At 39.3% G+C, this 24,368-nt stretch overlaps 1 protein-coding gene, 2 long non-coding RNA genes and 2 pseudogenes across 4 annotated transcripts; all 5 read right to left on the bottom strand.

Moving 5' to 3' along the window:
• Positions 1-3,018: 3,018 nt before the first annotated feature.
• On the bottom strand, positions 3,019-4,196 carry LOC120295487. The gene is made up of 2 exons (XR_005552894.1): positions 3,997-4,196; positions 3,019-3,374 (listed from the first exon to the last, which is right to left on the bottom strand). It is a non-coding gene; the product is annotated as an uncharacterized LOC120295487 (long non-coding RNA).
• A 10-nt stretch (positions 4,197-4,206) lies between these two features.
• On the bottom strand, positions 4,207-4,973 carry LOC120295486. The gene is made up of 3 exons (XR_005552893.1): positions 4,900-4,973; positions 4,537-4,710; positions 4,207-4,424 (listed from the first exon to the last, which is right to left on the bottom strand). It is a non-coding gene; the product is annotated as an uncharacterized LOC120295486 (long non-coding RNA).
• A 51-nt stretch (positions 4,974-5,024) lies between these two features.
• Positions 5,025-7,859, bottom strand: LOC120296091 (annotated as a pseudogene).
• A 2,021-nt stretch (positions 7,860-9,880) lies between these two features.
• On the bottom strand, positions 9,881-14,482 carry LOC104448050 (annotated as a pseudogene).
• A 7,688-nt stretch (positions 14,483-22,170) lies between these two features.
• Positions 22,171-23,737, bottom strand: LOC104448053 (transcription factor bHLH61). 2 transcript variants are annotated; one of them, XM_010061831.3, is made up of 4 exons: positions 23,027-23,737; positions 22,753-22,920; positions 22,488-22,655; positions 22,171-22,330 (listed from the first exon to the last, which is right to left on the bottom strand). In XM_010061831.3, exons 1-4 carry the CDS (start codon positions 23,696-23,698, stop codon positions 22,244-22,246), a joined length of 1,095 nt encoding a protein of 364 aa, XP_010060133.1. In that variant the 5' UTR covers positions 23,699-23,737; the 3' UTR covers positions 22,171-22,243. The 2 variants fall into 2 exon arrangements, with proteins under 2 accessions (XP_010060133.1, XP_010060134.1); XM_010061832.3 differs by having other exon boundaries at positions 22,171-22,321.
• Between the last annotated feature and the right edge of the window lie 631 nt (positions 23,738-24,368).

The raw sequence follows: 24,368 nt of genomic DNA, 5'->3' as shown, positions 1-24,368 counted from the left end.
TTTTTTTTTTTTTCTGCATGAAAGTCATAGCAAATCCACAACTATTTGTAATGAAGATCAAGTAAGCATAATTCCTCATTGACAATTGAATGAATATGTTGCAACAAGGAAAACATATTTACCGATTATATCATTCGCAATCGTCCGGATTACTCCCCTCTATTAATGAGAACTTCATCTTGCACAACTCAAACAAAAAGCCCTAAAATCTCACTTTGCTTGCAAGGTTAGACAGCGGTTTCCTCCAATCAAGATCAAAAGGAATTTCTTTAACGGCTCTTCTGATTGACGGGACGCGCCATTGGGCATCATCGGTACCGACTTCTATTTTGTTTGGCATGCACGACGATCACAATTCGTGGCCGATCAATTAGAAGTTGACTAGAGGTGGAGGCAAATGTGTCGCAATAAATGGAAAGTATGATACCCGCAAAATATATAAGTAAATTAGAAAAGACGACTAAAAAATGAAGAAAGGTCAAGTCGGCCAACGCGAGTACAAGGCCCAGTAGGCCCCTTCCTTTTTGACCTTTTGCTCCTCAGCAAAGGCCATAATGGCGTCGTGTCTCTCATGCTTAAAGAAACGACAAGCAACCTCTCTCCCCCACCCGTTCCACTTCCTTATGCAAAAAGCATTATCACATGGCATGGCAACTCTCTCTCTCTCTCTCTCTCTCTCATCTTTCGACACATATGATTGATGTGACTTGAATTCTAGCCTTTAGAGACTGGTGCCACGTGAGACATCCGTTGGGGTTTCTCCGACACGTTATTTTAATATCGAATTGATTTGAACCTCTTATAGAAATGTCAATTTCATCTAAAGTTTTTCAATTTCGCCAATATGGGGTTTGAAACCTTTATGCCAAGTTCTTATATAGAGGTGACGTTCGATCATCGTCGATCGTCCTACATGACAAGCTAATGAGGATAACCTATGAATCGCCACATTAGCGATTTTCGACAATAATTGATTAGAGTTACATAAGAATTCTACATAGAAGTTTAGGATCACATTGACAAAATTGGAAAATTCAAGACTAAATTGACATCTATACAATAAATTTGAGAAAAGATAATTTTCCTTGTTATTTTGAGAAGCGAACTTGGAGTCCCCATAAAAGCATAAATAAAAAGTAAATTAATAACAAATTTTAAATTGACATAATACCACTGATTATAACAAGCCTAAAACCCTTCAAAAAACCTTAAACTTCAACTTTTATCTAAATTTTACAATTTGTCTCGTAAAAAACCTCTAACCTTAGTTATAGTCTCAATTCTACTCTAAACATTATGTTGTCATCTAAAACCCCAAACTTTAGGTCAAGTGTCAATTCTACCCTAAACTTTATTTTTTGTCTCGTATAAAAACCTTAACTTTAGGTTTAGTATCAATTCTACCCTAAATCTTTTTGTCTCATAAAAAAATTCAAGTTTCAATTTACTCTTTTTTTTGGTTCCTTAGAGATTGCTAACTTATACTTAAATCTCAAATCTGCCTTCATAAATCCTTCATCAAAATCGCCCTTAGTTATTTTGCACTTGGTTTTCGATCTCTTCTGCTTCTGATGTTTTGTCTCTCGCAATCAAAGAAATTGCACTTGGAATATTGAACAACTCATATTTGGGAGTTTTCCAGCTCTCAATTGTCAACAAATTTTTGGACAGAGGATTAATAGAGGTAGATTTGTTACTTAAGTAAAAGTACGTTTTTTTTTAACGGATAGTACAAATTTTAGGGTTAAATTAGGACAAGACCTAGTGTCGTGAGTTTTTCATAGTACCAAAAAAAATGAGGATAGAATTGTGACATGACCTAAAATTGAGGGTTATAAGACAATAAAAAGTTTGAGGTAGAACTGAATTGAACTTAAAGTTGGGATTTTTTAATGAGAAAATGATAAAGTTGGATTAAAAGCTAAAATTGGAGGTTTTTAGGATATTAAGTCGATTATAATATATGAATATGGACAACCTATGTATTACTTATTATGAATTGTAAATCACATTCATCTTTTAAGTTAAGAAAAATTATAACAACTCGCTAGATTTTTTTTTTTAACATTAAGCTAATACACCAGCCGACAAATTTACTTTAAATTAATTTTTAACTATAAAAAATCTCAAACTTGTATACTTTGTGACAATTTTACCAAAATTAATTTTTTTTAACAATAAAAACCCCCCAATTAGTACATTTGTAACAAAATTACCCTCTGTTGTTACTGTTAAATTGAATTAATATTACAGAAAATCATAAACCAATACACATGTTACAAACAAAGAGTAAAGTCTCAAATTAGTACACCCATCAACCGCAACGTATCATGTAACTTAATAATTTGACAAAGAAAATTAACAAAAGATAATAAAGAATAAAATTTATTACAAATATACCCGTTTAGGATTTTTGTAATAAAAATAAGTTTGAGATAAATTTCTCACATGTATACTAATTTGAAATTTTTCTTGATATTAACCATAAAATAATCACTGCCAAAAGCTTATCATTTCCTATCTCTGACTCTTGCAATTATTTATCTATCATTGATAAATACTAAGTTTCATATTAAACATGTCGATATCATTAGTCCATTACGTTCCTATTTCCTTACCCTGAATAAGAGGACCCTCATTCCATTCCATTCTCGTTATTCGGCCAAAAAGGCATTGGGATTCTCTAACACCGATTCCTTTCGCGTTCAATTTCCTCAATTTCCTCGTTTCATTCCATTCCATTCCATTCCATTCCGTCGAAGCGACACCGGTACACTCGCTCATGACAACGGCCCGGCCCTACTCCGCTTGCCATATTGGGCCTTGTCCACTTTGAGGACAGCATATCTCAAATGGGCTCAGTCGTTAGGTTCAACAAACTTGGCCCAAAAGGCAAGGGTTAAGTTTATGTTCCTTCAGTGTGGAAATGGGAGTTTGATTGAACAGAAAACCAGGATGGATCTTCCCAATATATTGCCTTTGCCATAAATTTCATTCAACTTGGATGCACAGCAGGAATTCCCAGTATGTTAAGAATCACTGCAATAAAATGTGAGACACTCCTCTCCACTTAAGTCTGTCCGTCGAGCCGACAAATTTACACGGCTTTTATCGAACTAAAACGGGAGAAATTTCCAGCATTTACAGGTGAAATAATACATTAGAAGCAAGACAAGAGACACAAGATATGTGTTGTATACCCATTAAAGTTATCCAAGAATCTGTTTCTTGTATGAATTGACTTAGGCCGCAAGACGGTGAACCCGCGAGTCCAGCAACATGCGTTATCGCCACCTCGATCTATCCGGATGAATGTCATGCGAAGCGACCCCCCTCGATAGAAGTGGATCTTTCTCTCGAGCTGGCCGGTGTTCCTGCAATCATGTGGAGATGATTCACTCACCCGAGATCTTATATTCGAATGAAGATTAGCTGAGGTAAGAGTTCATCTAGACAGAAAAGTTTTGCTAGAGGAAATCGATACATGGCTATAACATGCTCGAGTTGCCGCTCCTGTGGCGGTGCGGTGAACTCGGAAACAACCGAGTCAAGTGAACACTCGAACAATTCAGTCATGTTGTGACAGCAACCATTCTTTCATGCCCACAATGTAGATATCATGTCTATCTTTGTGAGGGAGAGTGACCTTTGTTAGCAAAGGCACACTTTATTCAGCAGAATCAGATTCACCATTAACTTTTTCATACTACTCTCCTTTAAAAGTTTTTTCTCTTCAAGTTGCTATTGGTTAAGATGCTGCAGAAAGTTCAAATCCCAGCAATGCATCCACGAGGAAACAAGATGCAAGATTCGAGGCTTCACAAGCCAATATCGCACCGGAGGAACATGTGCATTATGCATTCATAGTAGGAAATGGTGACGGCACTGATAAAGCAACTGAAAACTCAGCAGAATGATTCACTAACAGAATGGCATGTTCAGCAGTAAGTGATGGAGTGCAGAAAATACGAACTTTTAGAGATGATAAGAACTTACAGTGCGGAAAGCGAAATCCTCTGTCTCGAGCATGTGAACAATTTGCCCCATCTTCGGTCGTTTGGTGGCCTCTAAGTCGATACAGCGCAGACAGATCAGCAAAACCCTCTTCAGAGCTCTAGGAGGGGGCTGAACTGCAATCAAGGGATCAACAAGATCTTCCCCGCGATGGCTGGCTACCATTTCCTTAACCCATTCGATTAGGGCTCATCTGACGAACATGCAACAGAAACCTCAGGATGTCGAGTAAGGTTTATCGGTCATTACAGAAAGTTATCCTAGTGAGCAAAATATTCACCTCTGCTGCTGGTCTGGAATAGTCAATCGGAGTCCTTCCCGTTACTATCTCCATCAGTAAAACCCCGAAACTGTATACATCACTCCATTCATTAAGCATGCCCGTGCTTGCATACTCAGGAGAAACGTAACTGCAAAGATGATGAGAAGTCACTCAACTTCTCTACATTATGAGCTGCAAGGGTGGACCGGATTGTATAATTCCTTAAACTTTGATAAAGAGGTGATTAGAGAAGAGCGAACCCAAAAAGTGCCCATTACACGCGTAGTCACGTGGCTAGCCTCAGACCCCAAGAGTTTGGCGAGGCCGAAATCTGATATCTTGGGATTCCATCCTTTGTCCAGAAGAATATTGCTAGCTTTTACATCCCGATGTACTACTTTTTTGGTTCTAGACCTTCATGCAGATAGGCTAGCCTGAAAAGAAAACCAGACCACTGAAGTAAAACAAGAAAGTCACTGAGAGAGCAAAACCAATGAATAGATGAAACAATTAATAGAAACACCATGACTGCCAGCGTTCTAAAACGCAAGTCAAAGTGAAGGCAAACTTCCTTCCACAAAGTCAGCAGAACAGAAAGAATCAGAGGCGAGAGTTGCACACACCCTTTAGCTATTCCGACTGCAATTTTCATCCGGATGTCCCATGTCAAGGGGCCAACAGGTCCAACGTCACCGTGCAACCATTGCTCCAAATTCCCATTATCGATGTATTTATACACGGAACATCCTGTGGCCATGAACATTAGTTTCAATAGGGACCATTATATAGAACTTTGCCTCATGGAAATTTTTTTGTAATGCAGCTAGACAATTACCTTTTAGAACCCTCTGCACAATATCCAACCAGCCCAACTAAGTTCTTATGTCTTACTTTACCTATGGCTTCAACTTCAACTTTGAACTCCTTCTCCGCCTGACCCCTGAAAACAAGTAAGTACGTTTGGCTTTTATTCATTACATCGCTGTTCTTCAACTCAAACACAAACCAAACATCGTGAATCACATGTAAATGAGCTTTACAAACTATGGTCCTCAGCTTCATCAGATGCAATCTGACATGCCAAAGAAATGGATTGAAAACCCACAATACTAGAAAAGAACGAAACTTCAGTCCAAGACTGCAGAACAAACGTTGAAACAGAAGCCAGGAATGAAAGGAAATATGCAAGGAACATAGGAAAACAAAGATACTCGGTGAGCATGGGGGTAGATTCAAATGTGGAGGAGTTCTCATCTTCTGAATTCCAACACTATCAACTCTGAATCAGACTCAACAAAATGCATTGTCCTAGTGTGAGTCTCACAGATGTTGCAAGCTCACATGCTGGATTTCCTACTGAACTTTATGTGAGGTTTCATCTTTCATAAAGTACAAAACTGATAAAATCATTTACGTTTGAAACTCGTCATATTCATCCCAGAATATACAAGGAACTTATCTGTCCGATAAACCCCAAAGTTCCTCCGGAAATATGAGTCAGAAACTATGGCATTTCTTCAAGGAGCAAGAACAAAAGAAGAAGCATCTGACATGAAATTCAGACTTGAACTTGAAAGAAAAAAAGAATCACTAGTCGAATATAAAAAAATACAAGATATACTTAGAAAGGTCACTATTTTTATTTATTTATTTGGTGACAAAGTTTTATTTGGATGTTATGCATTTAGTAGCCAAACAACCACCTTACACATGGATCCGCATATTTAATTTGTCACTTAAAATCGGTCACACCACTAATTCCAAGAAAACGAAACTGTCGGTTAAGATTGTTCACTAAAAACTTTTTGTCGTCTAAAATTTTTTCAGCAAATTCAATTTCAGAGAGAATAGACCATTTTCTGTGTTGGTTGCGCCGAAGACAAGTAAGTTGAAAAATTGGTATTATGGTATTTCATACATGAGAAGTGAATCCACTAAAGGCAGCCTATGTTGTTAAAAATGACATGAAATTAAGAAACTAAAATCAACACCTTCTTTATTTATTCTGAAACCTATCAAAATAACAAGAATTACAAAATATGAGGAAAGAAACTATACAATCATAGTTGCAAAATATCATACAATGGTGTTTTTTAAGTGTAAAATAACAGGAGCGTCATTGAAATATGACAAAGAGATAGTAGACAAGATTTATGAAAAAAAAAGGAACAGATGAGACTTATTGATATTCAAAAAGAGAAAAATTGATGAAAGATAGGAAATAGAAATAGAGGGATCTTCTCACTTGAATGCACACCAAGAATCAAGAATCAAGGAAAACAATTTTCTTTCAGACCAGGCACGTCTCCAGAAAAATAATTTCTTTTTTGTTTATATTTTCGTTGAAAACGAAAAAAAAACATATTCTTGGTCCGGTCGATCTGAAAGTGACCAGATAATACTCACATTGCAATAAATTACTACTGTTCAAATCTAACTACTTCACTTCTTCTAATTGGCCTCTTTAATGTCACTACTGCAACAAGACAGAGAAGCTATTTAAAAAAGTATACAGACGCATTGACCCTGAAAACACATGCTTAAAAAGTACATTTTTAATAGACAAGTGGTTAAAGAAAATGAGTTTTCTCTTATCTAATTATACAAAATAAGTATTTCTAAAGCATTGGTCAATAAGTCAACACAACCCATTTTCTTTGTTAATTACTTACATAAAAAAATGCTTTTCTTTTTCCCAAATTACGAGGTGGTTTGACTCTCAAGCGTCTTCGTCTTCGTCGAATGAAAATGTCAGTGGATGCTGATCTAAGAACAGCACGCACACGCATCACATCATCATCTTCTTCTTCTTCTTCTTCCGTACAGAAGACGTTTCAGGAAAGCGCGTTGCTGGAACTTTCTCGGGGAAAATTCGCAGGAAAAGACAGAAACGGAGAGTGCGCGTTCATGGGTTACGGACTGCGTACCTCTTGCTGAGCAGGTTCTTCACCGCCACCGCCGAGCCGTCGGGCAAGACCCCTGAACACGACGCCGTAGCCTCCTTCTCCGATCACGTTCTCCTCCGCGAACCCCCGTCGCGATCTCCAGCTCCCGCAAGCTGTACCACCGCCCCCACCCCACGTTCCTCCGCTCCTCCCCCGCCGCCGGCGCCGGCGCCGCGGGGCTCTCCCTCCGACGGCCGGGGCCGCCGTGGCCGTCGTCGCCGCGCATTCCCCTCCTCATCTTCTCTCCTCCGCCTCCATGTCCGGCCTCGTCCCTGCCGATCTCGAGTAGCTCCCGGAACTTCGCCGGATCCGGTTCCGCATACCCGATCCCGCCCTCTCTGGCGCCGCGCTCGACGCGATCCGCCGCGCCTGCCCTGAGCTCCACCATCGTCTTGGTCGCCGCCGGGACGGAGCCGGGCCCGTGCTTCCGCCTCGGCCCGACGTCGCGGCCCTTCGAGCTCCGTTGCTTCGAGCAGATGCAGAGGCAACCGAGGCAGACGGCGACGAGGCAGACGACGGCGACGGCCGCCACGCCGACGAGGACGAAGAGCTTGAGGCCGAAGAAATGCGTTCGCGAGTCGAGCATGTCCGGAAGAGAGTCGCCGGGGGCCGCCATTGTCGCCGGCGAGGTGGATCTTCCCGGAGCTTGACGGAGAAAGCTCTTGGTGGAGTCGAGTGGGATGTAATATAGCGGCAGAGGGAAGCAAGGGAGGTAACAGCTATGTGCAATGACGGTGACTTTCCTCTTTTTTTTTTTTTTTGATTTTGCCAAAATGAAATTATGTAAAATTTGATTATAAATTGATTGTTCTTTATGAAAACTATACATTCATTACTTAGATGAATTTAATCTATGGTCACGAACTGTTTATTTCGCACAAAAATTAATTGGCGGTGAATTTTATTTTTTTTCTTCCAATTTTTTGGCCATCGGTATGGCTTTTGGAAAATGAGGCGATAGGAAAATTTTCTAGCTCAAGACAAATTTATGGTTAAATTTTGAAATTTCTTTTACACTTTTTGAAAACCTAAAACTGATTTTTGTAAGAGTATGGATCCGAGAGCCCCATCTCCTGCGTCCGAGACCCGAAAACTAGACCTGAGACTTGGGATTTTTTTCGACTTTAATTTGAGTCATATGATAGACTAACTTTTTTAGTATTTGCATTTTCGATTGAGAGCAAAGCCATCAACTACAAAATTGCGCAAACTCGATGTATTAGCTGATTAAAATCAAATTTGAATCATCCATATGAAAGTAAGAGCTAATGATTCGTGTCATGTTGTGCTCAATTAGCAATATAAGATGTGTGTGGCTAATTTGAATGCGACATATTAAATGAACATGTCAAATTGCCTCAACACGGACACAAAATGTCTAACAAAAATGAGTTACATGACACGATTTAGTTAACAGGATTATTAAATGTGTCGCCACATTGTGTACTAACATGGCATGCTATGTTGACATGTTTACAACAATAAACATGTAAAACATTTATGCACAATAGCCTGGGTTACAATTTTTTAACACAATTCTAGAAAACAAGTACATTTCATATCTAAATTGTATTATTGTAAAAGGGTTTTCTATGATTCTCAATATTTGTTTTACTTAACACGTGTGTTATTGTTTAGAACAATCAGGAAGAAATCTTTATATATCTATATATATATATATATATATATATATATGATTATTAATCATGTTGAAATGTGTCTAATTGTGTTGAGTTAAAAAAAAATGACACGGCCTCAACATGTCAATTCAAATCTAACTAGGTTAAACAAGTGAAGCTGTATTCATATATGCCAAATCGAAACGTACTTAATAATGAGTCTATATCATCATTGTGTCCAGCGAACAAGTTATCTTCTAAAGAGTTACCATTCTACCGAAAAGTATACAAGTTAGCATCTATTTGTTAATGTAAAATAAACGATTTGGAAAATATTTTTTAAGAATCGATCGCTATATAGCTTAGATTAGGGGTGTATGGTCCTGGGTGGGCGCTCCCAATCTGTAACCGGTAACCGCCCACTAAGCGACGGCTCCGGCCCAACTGGTGATCCATTCGCGCAGTTGCCAGATTGGATCCACCCGAGAATCTGATCATGCCGGTCCGTCCGATTCTCTATGGATCCATGGAACCGATCTTGACGTGAAGGCGAGTTGTGGCGTCGCGGGACAGTGAGCGGGCAAAGGAGCTCGCGTCGCCGGGCGCGGTGGTGCGGGCGCGAGCTATGGCGTCACGGGTCACTAGGTTTTGACGTCGCGCGGCGGATTCCAGCTCGATAGATCAGGCTATGTCTGTCCGCCTCGCGCAACTCTAAGCCAAGATCCTTGGGAAACTGACCCCATCGGAAAAGTCGAGAACAAAGGGGGATGAAATCTATCATGATTTTGACGCGAAAGAGAAGTCGGGGTGGGTCGTCGGATACAGTTCAAGCGTGGTGGTTGACGGCGGCTCTCTCCCTCACACTCTACCCTTTACTCGCAACTCTTAGATCTCACTTGATCTCCCTCTCTTTCAACGTGAAGATAGAGATCCAGCTTTCCCTATTGACTGATGGGCATCACCCACCTACAATCAAGTTTTTCTGCTTAACAAACGGTTGTGGTATGATATCGCAACACAATCCACAGTGGATTAAAAAGTGGTCACTGCTAATGTGTATACTGCTTAAAAATTTAGCATATCATAAAATCTTCAGAGTGCTTTTCAGGAACGATCTTAATTTCATGTCATTCACTCATTAGAAATATATTCAGAAGGAAGACAACATGAAGGACCAAATGTAAATAATTTGAAAAACAAGTCGGTCAGAACACAAACATTTCTGCGCTCCCAATCGTAATTAGATTAATCAAACCATTGACTAGAACCAATCGACCAAACATGAACTAGGAGATACTCACTGCTTGCACATTTCGCTCTTGATCGATGAATGACGATTGAGGGTATGAAACAAGAATCCACTGTGGGTAACAATTGCAATCTCCTTCTCTTCCCGTGTCCACAACCTGAAGATAAATCAAAACCTTGAGATGCAGAATCAAATGGCTCATTCCAGATTTTTACTATTTACATAGCTTTTCAGCTATTTTCTACCAAGATCATACAAGTTGCAAGTCTATTTTGCATTGTGGTTTATATTCTAAAGCACTTAGTAGGAAGTTATGAAGTACCAGTTCAAGAACTTCATTCCTCGAACAGCAACTTCCTCATCCTCTTCTCTAACATCAGGCATCCACAAGACGTCATCTTCATTCTCAATCTAAAGAAAAGTGAATATCAAAGTTAAATTACTGAGATTTGCTAATGTTGAGACTTCCAAAGCAAATGCCCAATAAAAACATTTTAAGAAATGAAGCACTTGCCAATGAAAAATCAATTGCAGGAAAGAGCGGCCGATACTCGCTAATGCTTCGTCTTTTGTCACAAGGATGAACTCCCTATGGACCAAAATGTAAATTTTTAGCAACATGAAACATTGCAAGGAATGTTCAATACCAATACAAGAGGATCCACAAAATACCAGGAAAGAGAGAAATTCTACAATTACTAGTAGCAAAATGTCTGCATCTTTGTCTTGCAATAACTTTTAAATGGAGGCTAATTATATGAGAGATCATTCGGCTTGGGGTATTACCACTATACTTTGCAAAGTCATGCAATTATCACTACTCTGTTTCCAGTTGGTCACCATTTTCAATAGAACGAGATATATTATGCTAATATGCAAACTCCATTTGACAAAATATCTAAATTATTAAATACATGACACAACAAGCTAGATGGGACATTTTTCAACAAGATAGCATGATCCATGGTACAAGATCTGTGACCAATCTTATGGATTATGGTGCTCAAGCGAAAATCAGTTCACCATGTGAGGTTACCATCATGCCATGTCATGTTAGGTCATCCACTTGTGCTAACATGTCCATTTTCGTCGAAATTGAAATGTAATACAAAGAGAGTGGTAGCAGTCGAATGATTTGTAAAATGATAGCCATAATAGAAACTGAATTTCAGCTGCACAAATAAAAATTGGCAAAAGTTGAATGATGTATTGTGGCATCCACCATTCTAACTGCTAAAAGGAGGAACCTGTGCAACATGAAGAAACTGATCCTTCTACAACAATAAATATGTAACGTTTGGTCATCCTTAACAAGATAAGAAGTCCTTAGGTTGAGAACTAAATTTAAACTAAAGCAAGATCAGTCAATTTGCTAAACAAGAATCAGAACTCTTCCTAATAAGTGCCAGCTTTCTAGCTTCATTCATACTTACTAAGGTAACTACAAGAAAGAATCCCTCAATCTCAAATCAAGGAGAAACAAATACTCTGAAGTATGACCCTTATAAAGCCAGTGGTATAGACAGCTGTACTTCCACTTGATATCCACTTTGAAGTTCACAAATTATCATACCAGTCAAGGACAAAGGCAAATTCTTTTTCTTATGTCTCGCAATCCTTGTCCAATACAGATACTTGTGCATATTATAGTCAATAGAGTAAAGATTGTAAGCTGTGAACAGAATGCGATACAATCTGTAAAGTGGATGGCCCCATTCCAAATTCAACTGCATCCATTCAAAAAAGGGTACAGCAAGAAGAAATGAAAACTACCAACATTTTCCACGGACAAAAGTTACCATAGCGGAATTTCCACACAAAATGCTTCCCGATTCTGAAAAACAAATCAATATTCAGGATTTTGTGAATGATTTTTTATTCCCATAGTATTCACTTACTAAATGTTCTCGACAAAGTTCTATGGCAATAAATGGTGGGCAGTTGAGACTTGAAATAGCAGGATGATCGCTATTCCCAGCATTTGCAACCATCAAAGGAGGTGCACCTATTCCATCTGTGTAGCCTTCCCCGCAAAAAAAACTCCAACAGCTGTTTGCATAGTTCTGCAAGTGATCACATAAAAGTGTAAAAACAGCACTTGAACGAACTTCAAGTCCAAATTTTGTACAACAGCATGCTCCTCATGCAAAGGCTAGGAGAATGACAAGTTAAACTTAAAGTTTGCGGACCCGAAACATGTGGACAAAAGAATGATTAAAACCCATAACATATAAAGAATGAAAACTCATTAAGATATATGTTGAACTGAGTATGCAACCATTTAATACTAAAATTTAAGTTACTAGAAAATGATATAGTTTATTGTAGTTATCTTGACAAATGGAATATACACCTTGCCCATTGGCCCGTTCTCCATCAAATGAGAAAGGATACACCATCCGAAATTTATCTCACTTACTCTCTTCTCTTATGCTGTAGATGAAGTTGTCTCATTGCAAGTTCAAATGCAATCATTCATCACAGAGGACCTCATGTCTCAGGTGCCTCTAGCAACCAATTTTTAGGACTTTATATCAAAGTTCTATGAACTTATGAAGGCTTAAATGAGTAAAGCAGCTATGTGTAACAAAACAACTTATATCCTTAACAATCTAAGCTGCCAATTGATAATCAATCAAATTGAAGACAATGCAATCTGTAAGAACACATGAAAAGATAAAGCAACAAACAAATTTGAAGCCGAGTACCTCAACAGAGGGGATGCAATTACAAGATCAATCTTCTTCGAAAGTCCGTGTGCTTGGACATGCTTGCGCAGGTTACTCACCTATCACCGCATGAAGAGATCATTAGAAAGTAAACCAGTCCAAACAAACCGCATTAAAAAAAGAAAAAAGCAAGAAACAAATGCCTTAAAATTTTTCTAATAGATCTGCTGAAGTTCAAAAAATTATATACATAAATGTAGACTTCTAGGCATTATAACAAGAACAAGAACAGCAAAGACTTCTCAGTTTTCGCAACAACTTCAATTGGCTATGTCATTGTCGCCCCGTCTATTTATTAAAATTCTATACAAGCCCACCTAGTTTTTAATCAAGTTCTTATAATGAGAATATTCAGCTGTCAAATCCACGGGAGCAACTCCATTCCTAATGAGAAAACCAATAAAATGCGATCTTAAAGAGAAATTCCGCTCGGAACATGAGAAAAAGTGACCACCTGCTGCCAGCCGAGAGGGGGTGAGGTGAGCATCAAAGAGATCATATGACAGATAGGCGTCGTGATTCTTTTCTCCTTCCACATTATGAATTCCTTGTGCATGCCTAACCTGCATGTATTGTCCAGTCAGAACCGAAATTCTTAACGCCTATGAATCTGCTTTTACACACGCATAAAGAAACCCAAAACAGGGCAACGCTGCGTACCAGGTGGAGTGTCTTGCAACGGTGTAATGGATATAGCCCTGTCACTGCAGAATCCATGTCTGTAACCAAAGAAAAAACGGAGCACCCACAGAGTCAGTTCCATCGGGCGAAAATGACGATCATCCAAATTTCAGCTGTAGGTATCAAATAAGCAGCATCATCGATTAACCGACGAGTCCTTCGCAATCGCATCCCAGATCACACCATCATCGTCACGCAAAAAAGAGGACAAATATTCCGAAATCTGAAGAACGCCGAATCCATTTCGATAATAGTCACAATGCGCCGCAGCATCTCAAGAAAGCCGAAACGTGATCCGTCTCGCGCAAGCACATTCGCTACCTAAATCCAAACTCAAACACACCGACCCGCAACCGAACCGCAAAATCCGAGCGACGAAAAATCGTCGGAAGATCAAAGATCTCTCAGTGCGAAACGGATCGAATCACACGCGCAATCCGTCACCAACCAATCAAACAGCAACCGCGGAAACGCGAAACACAAGAAGGAGTCGAAACGACAAGATTCGCAGCCGAAACGGATTACCGGAAGAACGAGGCGGGAGAGAAGAGCGGATGGCGGCGGCGGGGAGGAGGTCGAGGCGACGGCGGCGTCGACGCGGCTGGGGCTGCGGCGGCGGCTGCGAAACGGAGAGATCGGGAGGGAGAGGGAGGGCGAGCGAGGAGGGAGAACGGCTACTACGTACGGAGGCGGCGGGGCGTAATAATGACAGCGACGAGGAGGAGGAGGAAAGGCCGTTACTTGTACACCCGCCAGGCGGCGCACAACAGTGAATCACCATAGTCGTGGCCTTTGCGTGCGCCGGGTGCGAACTCAACCCCTCCAACCCGCCCCGATTCCGCGCACCCCGAAATTGCAAACTAAATTTTCCGTTCCTTTTTTTTTTTTTTTTTTTTGACGTATTATTCGGTGGGGAAGAAAAAGAAAATTCAAACTCGAAGGACGGGCAAATCCCCAGTCGACAGGCGGCGTATCGGCTTGCCGACCGACCAACCAACCATTAACTCCCCAATTTCCATGGCGTGCCGGCCAGAAGTCGTAACCGAATCCCGTCATCCAGAGGGCCACGTGGCGGGCCTCCCGTCGGCCCGCGGCCGGGACGACACGTGTCCGAGCTGTTGTGGAGGGATTCGAAAGTCTCACGTGGCGGGAGACTTTTCGACAGCGGGGGGGAATATTCGGCGCATCATGCTCTCCTCTCCCGAGCTTTTCCCCGATGCGGATGCTTCGTTCGCCATTCCCGTTCGGATATGCCGGGTACCATTCTTATGCTAATGTTCCTGCCCAGCGGTTGGCCAGAGCCGGTTGTCCTGGAAAAGAAGAAATAGGCTGGATGTCTTTCAATTGTACGGTAATGCGTGCGCGCGCCATCCAATGAGAAGCGCGGGTTCTAAAGTTGGAATATAGAGAGATTTGGAGATTGGTTGCGGTGCATGTTGCGGGAATGAACGGGTATAACTAGGTTGTGTTGTGAGTAGATTACATGATTCTATGCGTTATCAGACTTGACTAAGTCACGGACCCTAATATGATTGGGTTTTTGAATAAGAAAAACTTCAAACTCGGATTTGATGTCAACTCATCTGCCTTTTGGAATCGAGTCGAGGAGGAGAAAAGGAAGATGAGCGATTTTGCTTGGGCCTACTAATTCTGATATGAGCCGTCGACTTTGGATCGAGTTAAAAAGAATGGTCTAATGTGCGTCAAATGCCAATTTAAGCTATCATAATTATCAATCTCCCGTGCATTATTATATTGTTTCCTTAATGACTCATAAGAGTGACACATTCGACTAGATTTTTTTGCATCTTGGGACGTTCCATCAAAAGTTATTTTGGGTACATTTGATTTGGCCTTTATGGAATGCTTTCCATGCATTATTCTATTGTTCTCTTATTCGACTAGAATATTTTGTATCCCGGGATGTTTCATCAAAAATAATTTGGGGTACATTTGATTCGACCTTGATGGAATGCTTTCCGGGCATTATTATATTGTTCTCTTCTTCGATTAGAATTTTTGTATCATCCGATGTTCCCTCAAAAGTTACTTTTCATCGGTAAAGAAAATGGGCGGACGAAATTTATGGACCGGGCCGTAATAAAGGCCCAACGAAAAGAGGCCCTACCTTCAAACGAGATCTCCCTCCTCCCTTCAGCCCTTCCGAGTTACTATGTTGCGAAGCGAAAATGTTGTATCCTTGGAAATTTCACTAAATGAAAGGAAGCCGAATTTCCAACCAAAAAAACGAAAAAATCAGAGTCTAAGACATGGCTTTCCAAGGAATTTAGCCGCAACAAGAAGTTACCTTTAACCTTTCCCCATAAAGAAAGTCAATGCGCAGGTGCAACAACATCAGCGTTCCTTCTCCACTTATCAGCTCATTGATAGGGGTGAAGAGGAAAATAAATTCTTGATATTGGAAACCAGTTAATGGGAGAAAAAGATGAGAAAAATGCAAATGAAAGAATTGAGAGATTCGTGTATTTATATAAGTTTACTTATTCATATGCTTTATTGAATTACTATCCAAAGTAACATGATAATGAAACATCAATGGTAACCAATCGGGCATATGCACAATCAAAAGAAACATATAAACAATCACGAGAGATGTGGAGAATCAAATGACATATTCTAAATATCTGTAACAGAACGCATTACAATGACACATGCATAGCATCCTCATATATATGCAATGCAAAAGGAGTCCCATTTTTATTTTTATTTTCCGAGATTAGGATATAGGCATTTCATCAGAGTCGTCAATCACAAATAGGCAGATGAATTAATCGAAAGAGAGAATGCATGAATTTCGTGCATTCAGCGGTATCTATACACCAGAAGGAAGGCAACTAGTTAGCGCAAAGAGATGTATATTCAGACCCCCATTTTCCTGGATTCACAATAACAGTTATAATTTATGAGGTATATAAACAATAGAGGGAGATATGGGGAATTTCCTAAATCTCTCAAATCGCCCCCTCGAAATTCATCAGGAGACGTCGAAGCTATCAACCAGAGTGTGGAGAGAAGATCCAAGGAACACCCTACTCGATTAGAGGCCAGAGAGACAGGAAACTGAGATTTCCTAATCATGACCGACATCCGGAATTTGACTACGATTTTCTCTGTGAGGATGAATCACGCGTTGGTTGGAGGTTTCATTTTCTCCCTCTCGTTTACACTTTCTGTTATGTTCATCAAATCTCTTCTTGGTATCAGAGCCATTTTCCTGAGAGTACAAATCAACTTTGTTCTCTATTAAAAGACGATGAATCTGCAACAGATTGAAGTCACATTCAAGCCTCATATGTTAAGAGAACTACACAAAGTACTAGTGATGTCAAGAACAGAGAAAAGAAAGAAAACTTCTAGAACAGAGGAAAGAAGGAAGGCGAAGCTAATGGAAAACCAGTAAGTGCTATCAAGTACAAAGGAAAAAGAGAAAGCGTCGAGAACAAAGGAATGAAAGAAGCTGACGAAAATAAAGGAAAGAAAGAAAGCAACAACAGAGATTATAGCACATGTAAAACTGATTTACCATTGAGGAATCAGTATTCAGTTAAAACTGATTTACCATTGAGGAATCAGTATTCAGTTTTAAGTTTGTAAAGTCAAACTTTCTCTTCTTTTGCTTCAGTTAGTTAGTTGTTCCGTTAGCTAGTTGTTTTTCATTCTGTTGTCATTCTCCGGTTGATATAAAAACTGATGAGGAAGAATAAATGGGGACAAGTTTTTTCGATGTAAGCGAGCACTCATTGAATAAGAATACACTTTCTCTCTGCATTGTTTTTCATTTTCTCCCTCTCGTTTCCACTTTCTGTTCTGTTCATCAAATCTCTTCAGGAGGGAGCTTTCTCAAATCATAAATGAATAAGAAGAACACAACCAGAATAAAACAAGGTCAAATCGAATGGGATGGCATGCGATTAAATCGGATTTGCGTAAAAAAATTACTATAGTTTTTTCGGTTTTCGCCTACCATTTGTCTAAAGAAACCTGATTCTAGTTCAATGTTTTTTATTTCCGTTTGGTTTGGTCGAATATATAGATGTAGTGCCACGTTTGATGCACAATTTAAACAAAAATAAGTAGGTAAGAAATGAATGGCAATATCAATCAAACCAATGAGTTTTCCGGCTCAGCTTTAGTCCATAAGGGTTCACATTTGGAGCCCGGATCAATTTAGGTCATACAATCAAATTGTAAATTTTGATCACTGCAATACTTCATTGCCATCGCTAAGTTTTTCGACTTTCTTATATCAAGTCTCATTTTGGCCTTAGGTATTGCCTTATTACGATTAGGGGTATAGACGGGCTGCCTTACAGAGAAATTTTGGCTTGTCCTACAACTCCAGTGCAAACAAACCTAAAGACTCTTGAGATTTCTTACTGAGAATTGTCTCAACTTCTTTCCTGCTTTAGAGGTTTTAGTACATAAATTTGATGGTCATCACCTATTCGCGATCAACATTTTAGGGTTTGCGACAGGAGACTTTTTGAGGAGTAACATGCACAAAAAGAAACATTGAAGAGCTAATTTAGGGAAAATAAGACCGGTTAGGGACTAAACGTTTAGACAGGGCATATAGGCACATGATATAGGATAATGGCCCTGTTTGGTTGAGCATTTGGAAAGCCCTTTGGGACTCTAAAGTCCCTTGGCCAAATGCAAAGGTATTTGGTTTGTTTTTTTGGGTGACTTTGGTGAGATGCAATTGCATTTTCAAGTGGCTCTAAGAACCTTTAGCCCAATATAGCTCCGGAGGTACTTTGGGAAGTTATATCTTTGGAATGCAAATATCAGCACTGTTCATCTTCTCCAAAACCACCGCACACCATTGCACGAAGAAACTTATCGGAGGCTGACGACCTCCAGCCAAGGCGCCGACGACCATCGCCTGAGGGTCACCCGACCCCGACGATTGTTGTCAGACCTCAGGTGACGCCTGGGTCGCGCGACCCCAGGCGATCGTTGCCGGGGTCGTGCCGCCAAATCCGCCATCCGGTTGCCGAGATCCGGTCCGATGGCGAACTTCAAAAAAAAATACAAATGTTTTTTTTTTTTAAATTTAATAAAAGTCATTTACAAATGCAAATTTTACCAAACGATATTTGCATTTTGGAAAACCACATTCACCCAAAGGTATTTGCATTTTGGCAAATGCATTCCCCAAAAAGCCGAACCAAGCAGGCCCAATTTTAGGTACACCAACACCAACTTTTGAGGAAAACCATAAACTTATTGTATGGATATCAATTTAGTTCTAAAATTTTCAATTTGATTAATTCAATCATAAACCTTTTGACGATACGCCAATGTAATCCTTTGACCAATTGTGGCCGACAATTCGACATAGATACTAGTTGTTCTAGGTGGCATGCCTAACTCGATGTGAACAATTTTGCAATTTTTGAAATTCTCTAAATTTTATTTAATTTTTATATTTTCTTCTCTCTTTTTTCACCATAAACCCGCCAAGGTCAGCTATATTTCAATGGAAACTAAAAGGAAAGAAAGTAAAGAACCAAAAAAATCTATAAATATTGAAGAAAAACAAAATAATGTTAAATAATTATAAAATATTATCAATGTTAGTATTGGTCATGCCACATAAAGTTACCGGCATCCACATTAGTGATTGTCCATCAAAATTGGCTAGAAAGTCTACATTAACATATTGTCAAAAGGTGTAAGACTAAATTGGCCAAATTTAAAAATTTTAGACTAGATTGATACTCGTGCAATTAGGTTTAAGACTTTTTTTGGTAACTATGCATCAATTGAAACAAAATATTGGACAGTGTTGAATATAAAGTACTCTTATAAATTCTCACCTACAATTTAATATATTACTTGGTATATAAATTGTATAGACAGCTCCTATCATACATTGCTTGCTCTATGATATATTTTGAGGATGATTTTACCCATTGTACTCCCTAAGGAACGGATTTTTTTCCCCATGATCACAGGTAAGAGTCGATAAGGTCTAAAAACTATATGTAAAAACAAATACTAGGTCATGCAACAACTTGTTCCCTAAATTTTAAAAAATTAATAACCAATGTAAATAAAAATTGATAACTTAATAAGAAAGTCGGTAAATTAAAAGAAAATGTAAGTAACTCAAATGAGAGTTAAAACCTAAGAATAGTCCGTAACTTTATGATAAAAGTTGATAAGTCACCCTAATTTAAGTTGGTAATATCATGTAAATGTTAATAAATTTGAACAGTTAGAAAGTTATAGGGGTGATCGGTTTCCGGTTCGATCCGGTTCCACTCAAGAACCGGAACCGGACCGGGAGGACCAGTTCTCACTTTTCTAGACCGTGGACCAGACCGGCTGTCTTGGAACCGAGAATCGGACCGGACCAACCGGTCCGGTTCCAATGAACCATCACTTGTTTTCATTTCATTTAATAAAAAAAATAAATAGTAATTACTAGTAAAGTAATGCACAAGATTATGATCCGGTCAAGTTTTCTTATTCACTTTGTGACCAACAAAGTGACGCCCTATTAAATTATAAACGTCCACTTTGTGGAAACAAAAATTAAAATCCTGTATCATACTCTATGTCCTTGCACTATTATGAAACAAAAAAATAAGCTAGAGATCCATGCATTTGAAATATCAGAGAAGTTTTTCTTTCCAAACATATTTAACACATTCACCTTCATTCTCATGAACATAAATATTATTAGAGAGGCACAAAACAAAAGAAAAACAGAATCCAAACTCAACAAAAATTCAACACATAGTTTGGTCATTGTTCAATACCATCCATTGGTGAGGCGTTGGGAGCGTCGGGCAAGGCATCGAGCGAGCAAGGGGAGGGCTTATGGTTTTGAGAGGGAAAGATAGCGAGAATTGCCGTTGAATTGGATTGTAAAATTTGGGAAAATGAAAGTTGATGTGATGGTTACTGTACATTAGAGCAGAAACTAAAAACAATAAAGAGATGGGTTTAGCCGTTTAGGTTTCAAGAAGGAAAAGGAAAATAAGAATTGCAAAATTTAGAAAAGAAAAGGCTGATGTGATGCTTATCGTAGAGTGTAGAGAAACGCAAAAAAGGGGATTAACTTTGAGGAAAAATGAATCTGGTAATGGGTATTGTAATTTAGTTTAGAAACTAATATATATGGTCGGTCCGGTTCTAACCTCAAAACCGAGAACCGGTCCAACCGATCACCGGTTCCAAAAATAGGAACCTGAGACCGGACCGAGACCCTCTAGAACCGCCCAAACCGGGCGGGTCCGGTCCGGTCCGCCGGTTCCCGGTTCGGGCGGTTTCCATTGCACACCCCTAGAAAGTTATGCAAAAATAAAAGCTGGTAAGTTAGTACAAAATTGGGAATTCGCATGCTATTTTATAAAATGTCGGTAATTTCTTAAGATCTTTCTTAGGTCATTAAAATGTTACCTAGAAAAATAAAATCGATGGTTTAGTGAAAGTTATAAGCACCGGAAAAAAAGTCGAATTCATATTTCTAAAGGTGGAAGGATAGAATTTTTCGTACTTTGATTATGATAGGTTTATTTGGCTGATATTGTCAGTGACCGGTAATACACATCAAATCGCCATAAGGTTAGAGGAGGTTTTGCTTGTTGAACTGTTCAGTTCTACTGTTTTGAGACACTGGCGCGTAACTAGGAGTGTAAAGTACAGGCCCGTCCAAAGCCAACAGAAAGATATAAATCCATGAGCGGTATCAGCATGTGTCGCCAAGCACATTTAACCATGAACAGGAAAAGGAAAAGGAAAAATGATGTCAAAGCGCTCGCAGTTCATACTATTTGTCGTTTAGGTATGTATTGCATTTTGAAAAAAAAAAAAATGCACGATCGTATGCAAACATTATCACAGACTAAGTACATGTACCTAGCTATGTCTAGACCGCCACAAATGGTGAGTCTCACGTAGTTCTTGTTAGATTTAGCAATTCAAATTCAACTTTTATATTCCAGATTCATTCAATGCTATATCAGTTCACACATATCGCTTAAGAACCACTTCACCAGTTCGAATCTTTCATTTACTACAACGAGCAAACTCGAAATTCGGGAGCACATTAATCTACCATTTATGAAGGTTCGGTCTTCTTTAAGGAAGGAAAACCATATGGAAAAGGAAGAACTGAAAGAAAAATCTTGACCTCACCACTTGTCCTTGCTTTCTATCTCCAGTCTCCTATAGAGCTTTCTTCTTCTGCTGCAAAACATAGCTAACAGATTTCAATACAACCTAACTGGCTTTCGCTATGATTTGGATGGATGAAATTAAAACGACCCATCCAAATTGATGTTTACCTTTTATTTTTTGATTAATATAAATCATAGGACTCGTGCATTTTGACTTTTTATAATTTGAAACTTATTGAACTTTCATGACACTCGAATATCAACACGAAAAAATACATAAATTTGAATAATTTGTTAGATTTTCCTTTTGTTTTTGCCTAAGTACTTCTGCTTAAATGGAATTGTTGTGTTGCTTTTTGCTTTAAGTGTAAACAAACATGCCCTAATGAACTTGAAGCAAGAAGAAAAACACTTTTCCACCAATGGTCAACGTTTCAATCCCACATGAAGTAAATTTCAAGACATTGCTCGGTTCAGCAAGGGAAAATAAAGAAAGCTCACGCTAAAAATCAAAATCACTAAAAGCCTTCCATTTGCAGAACTCAATCTAAGGCCTAGAAAATCAGAATCTTTCTAATTCTCTTCAAATCTTTACAAGCATCTTCCTCCGTATCCGGCATTTCTGAACAGCGCTTGCTTTATATCCCCAGTACTGGTGAGATTTCTTTGCTGCATTTCCTATTGCCAACAGGTGCAAGAACTCATTTAGAAATTTAAGGTTTTTATGATTTCAACTCTGCTAGAAAAAAAAAAATCTTTACCAAAAAAACTCTGCTAGAAAAATCGTGAGGCTCAAAAAGCTATCATCACTTTGTATAGTCGTTGGTTTTCGTACCTCTGAGCAAGAAGCTTGCATCGCAAAGTCATTGAAGCAGCTAATGACACACTCCTGCATGTCAAGGCCCAATGCATCCAATTTGCTCACCATTGACAGCAACAAACCCGGTTTCGTGGCACAGCAGATCTCGATCCTTGTCTCCACGTCTCTTCGCTCCACGTTGAACTGAAAAAGACATGGCCCAAATTATATACTTAGATTCCATGAACAAATGATTAAGTCTGATTATAGGGCCTTGATCACAGTTTCAGTAAAATTTTACCTTTGGTGTATTTCTCACCAACATCTCATTGGGTTTCATGTCTTCTATAATGTCCATTATGTTCAAGTGATAGGGACCGAATTGGCTGTCATGTTGCAAGTGGTTGATCTTCTGGAGCAGCTCTTTCATGTAGTCAATTGTGTCACATAGGATTGAAGTTCTGTCCATCTGGCATATGACATGATGAGAACAAAACCACAATTAGAACTTTTCAGTAAGACAAGAAGTTCAGCATTCACATAATGACCCAAAAGAACTCAAAATGTGTACGCACCTTGCTGATTTTTGGGACAATGGATCTGAGCATCGAGAGCCGATCGTTGAGCCGCTTCCTTCGCCTCCTCTCAGCCATTAAGTTCTTCGAGGGCTGTCCCCCCGACTTCTTTCTAGCCCGATTGTTCTTCGCCCCTACACTAGGCCCTGCTGCGGAAAATACTGGAACCTGATTATTCGGAGACTCCATCGATTCTGGTTTACAATCTCCCTGCATCCCAATGGTCTGCTTAAAACCATCTGCATGAAGAAACGTGGCCTCTCCTTCCTCCGTCATCACAGACAAGGGAAGTGTTCTTTCTTGAACTGGGAAAAGTGGGGCGTCGTCGCACGGGCTATAGGACGAACTGGCGATCCGCGGGGGCGAGATCGGCGAATCAAGGAGCTGGTGAGCCAAGGACTCAATGCTAAGTGGATATTGAGGAAGCTCGGAGAAGATGTTCTGGTCTGGATGGTGTGTAGGAGGAGAGAGCAATGATTCTTGCGAGGAACAATAATTTGGAAAATGCGAGGAGGGAGATGGAATTCGATAGTCATCAAAGAAATCATAATTCCAATCGCTTGAGAAGAGCTCGTTCAATTCCATGGGCGCAACGTTAGCTTCCCAAGGAGGGTTTCTCTCTTGATGAGCCAAGAACAAGTCTTCCAGATATCCATGTCCACAAAGCTCCATCTCTCTCTCTCTCTCTCTCTCTCCCTCCCTCCCTCCCTGTGTAATGCGTGTTAAGAATGCCAATTCTAATTGCACCAATGCGAAATATATATAGTACAAAAGTGCAGTCTTTGTAGTTAATATAATGAGATTTATTTAAAGGGTATGTGCATCAATATGTATTCATTAGCAGCTAAGTCTTTGATATTGAAAGAGAGTCCTGTCTTCTATCCAACACCCTCTTCTCCCATTCTATATCTGTGATTTGATGTCCTTTTCACCGAAATCTGAATCGTACGAACCCATTGTTTATTTCATGTTGTTTGCCTGTAAAGTTTGACCCCCACGTACATCCGTCCAAACCCAGAAAAATGGAGTTTGTGCTGTGCCGTGACAGATTGTTTTATGCATCAATATACATTGCCGATATGAAAATAAGTTTTTTTATCATTTTCTCATTTCTCATGGGTCCAACAAATGAGCAAAATTTCAAGATAGCACAATAATATTCATCAACATCTAGATTTTTTTCTTGAATATTTTCAAAGTTTATATTGGTAAAAACTCATAAAAACAACAGTCGAAAATCTTTTTACCAGTCTCATGTAATATAATTATAAAAAAGAAAAGCATGTAAGTATATGCTTATCTATTTTCCTATTTATAACGATAGTAATTGACCAAGAGCTTG

This window comes from Eucalyptus grandis, chromosome 7, assembly GCF_016545825.1.
Source record: "Eucalyptus grandis isolate ANBG69807.140 chromosome 7, ASM1654582v1, whole genome shotgun sequence".
Classification (NCBI taxonomy): Eukaryota; Viridiplantae; Streptophyta; class Magnoliopsida; order Myrtales; family Myrtaceae; genus Eucalyptus; species Eucalyptus grandis.
Note: the sequence above shows the minus strand (reverse complement) of the source record. Positions and strands in the feature narration are given on the sequence as shown.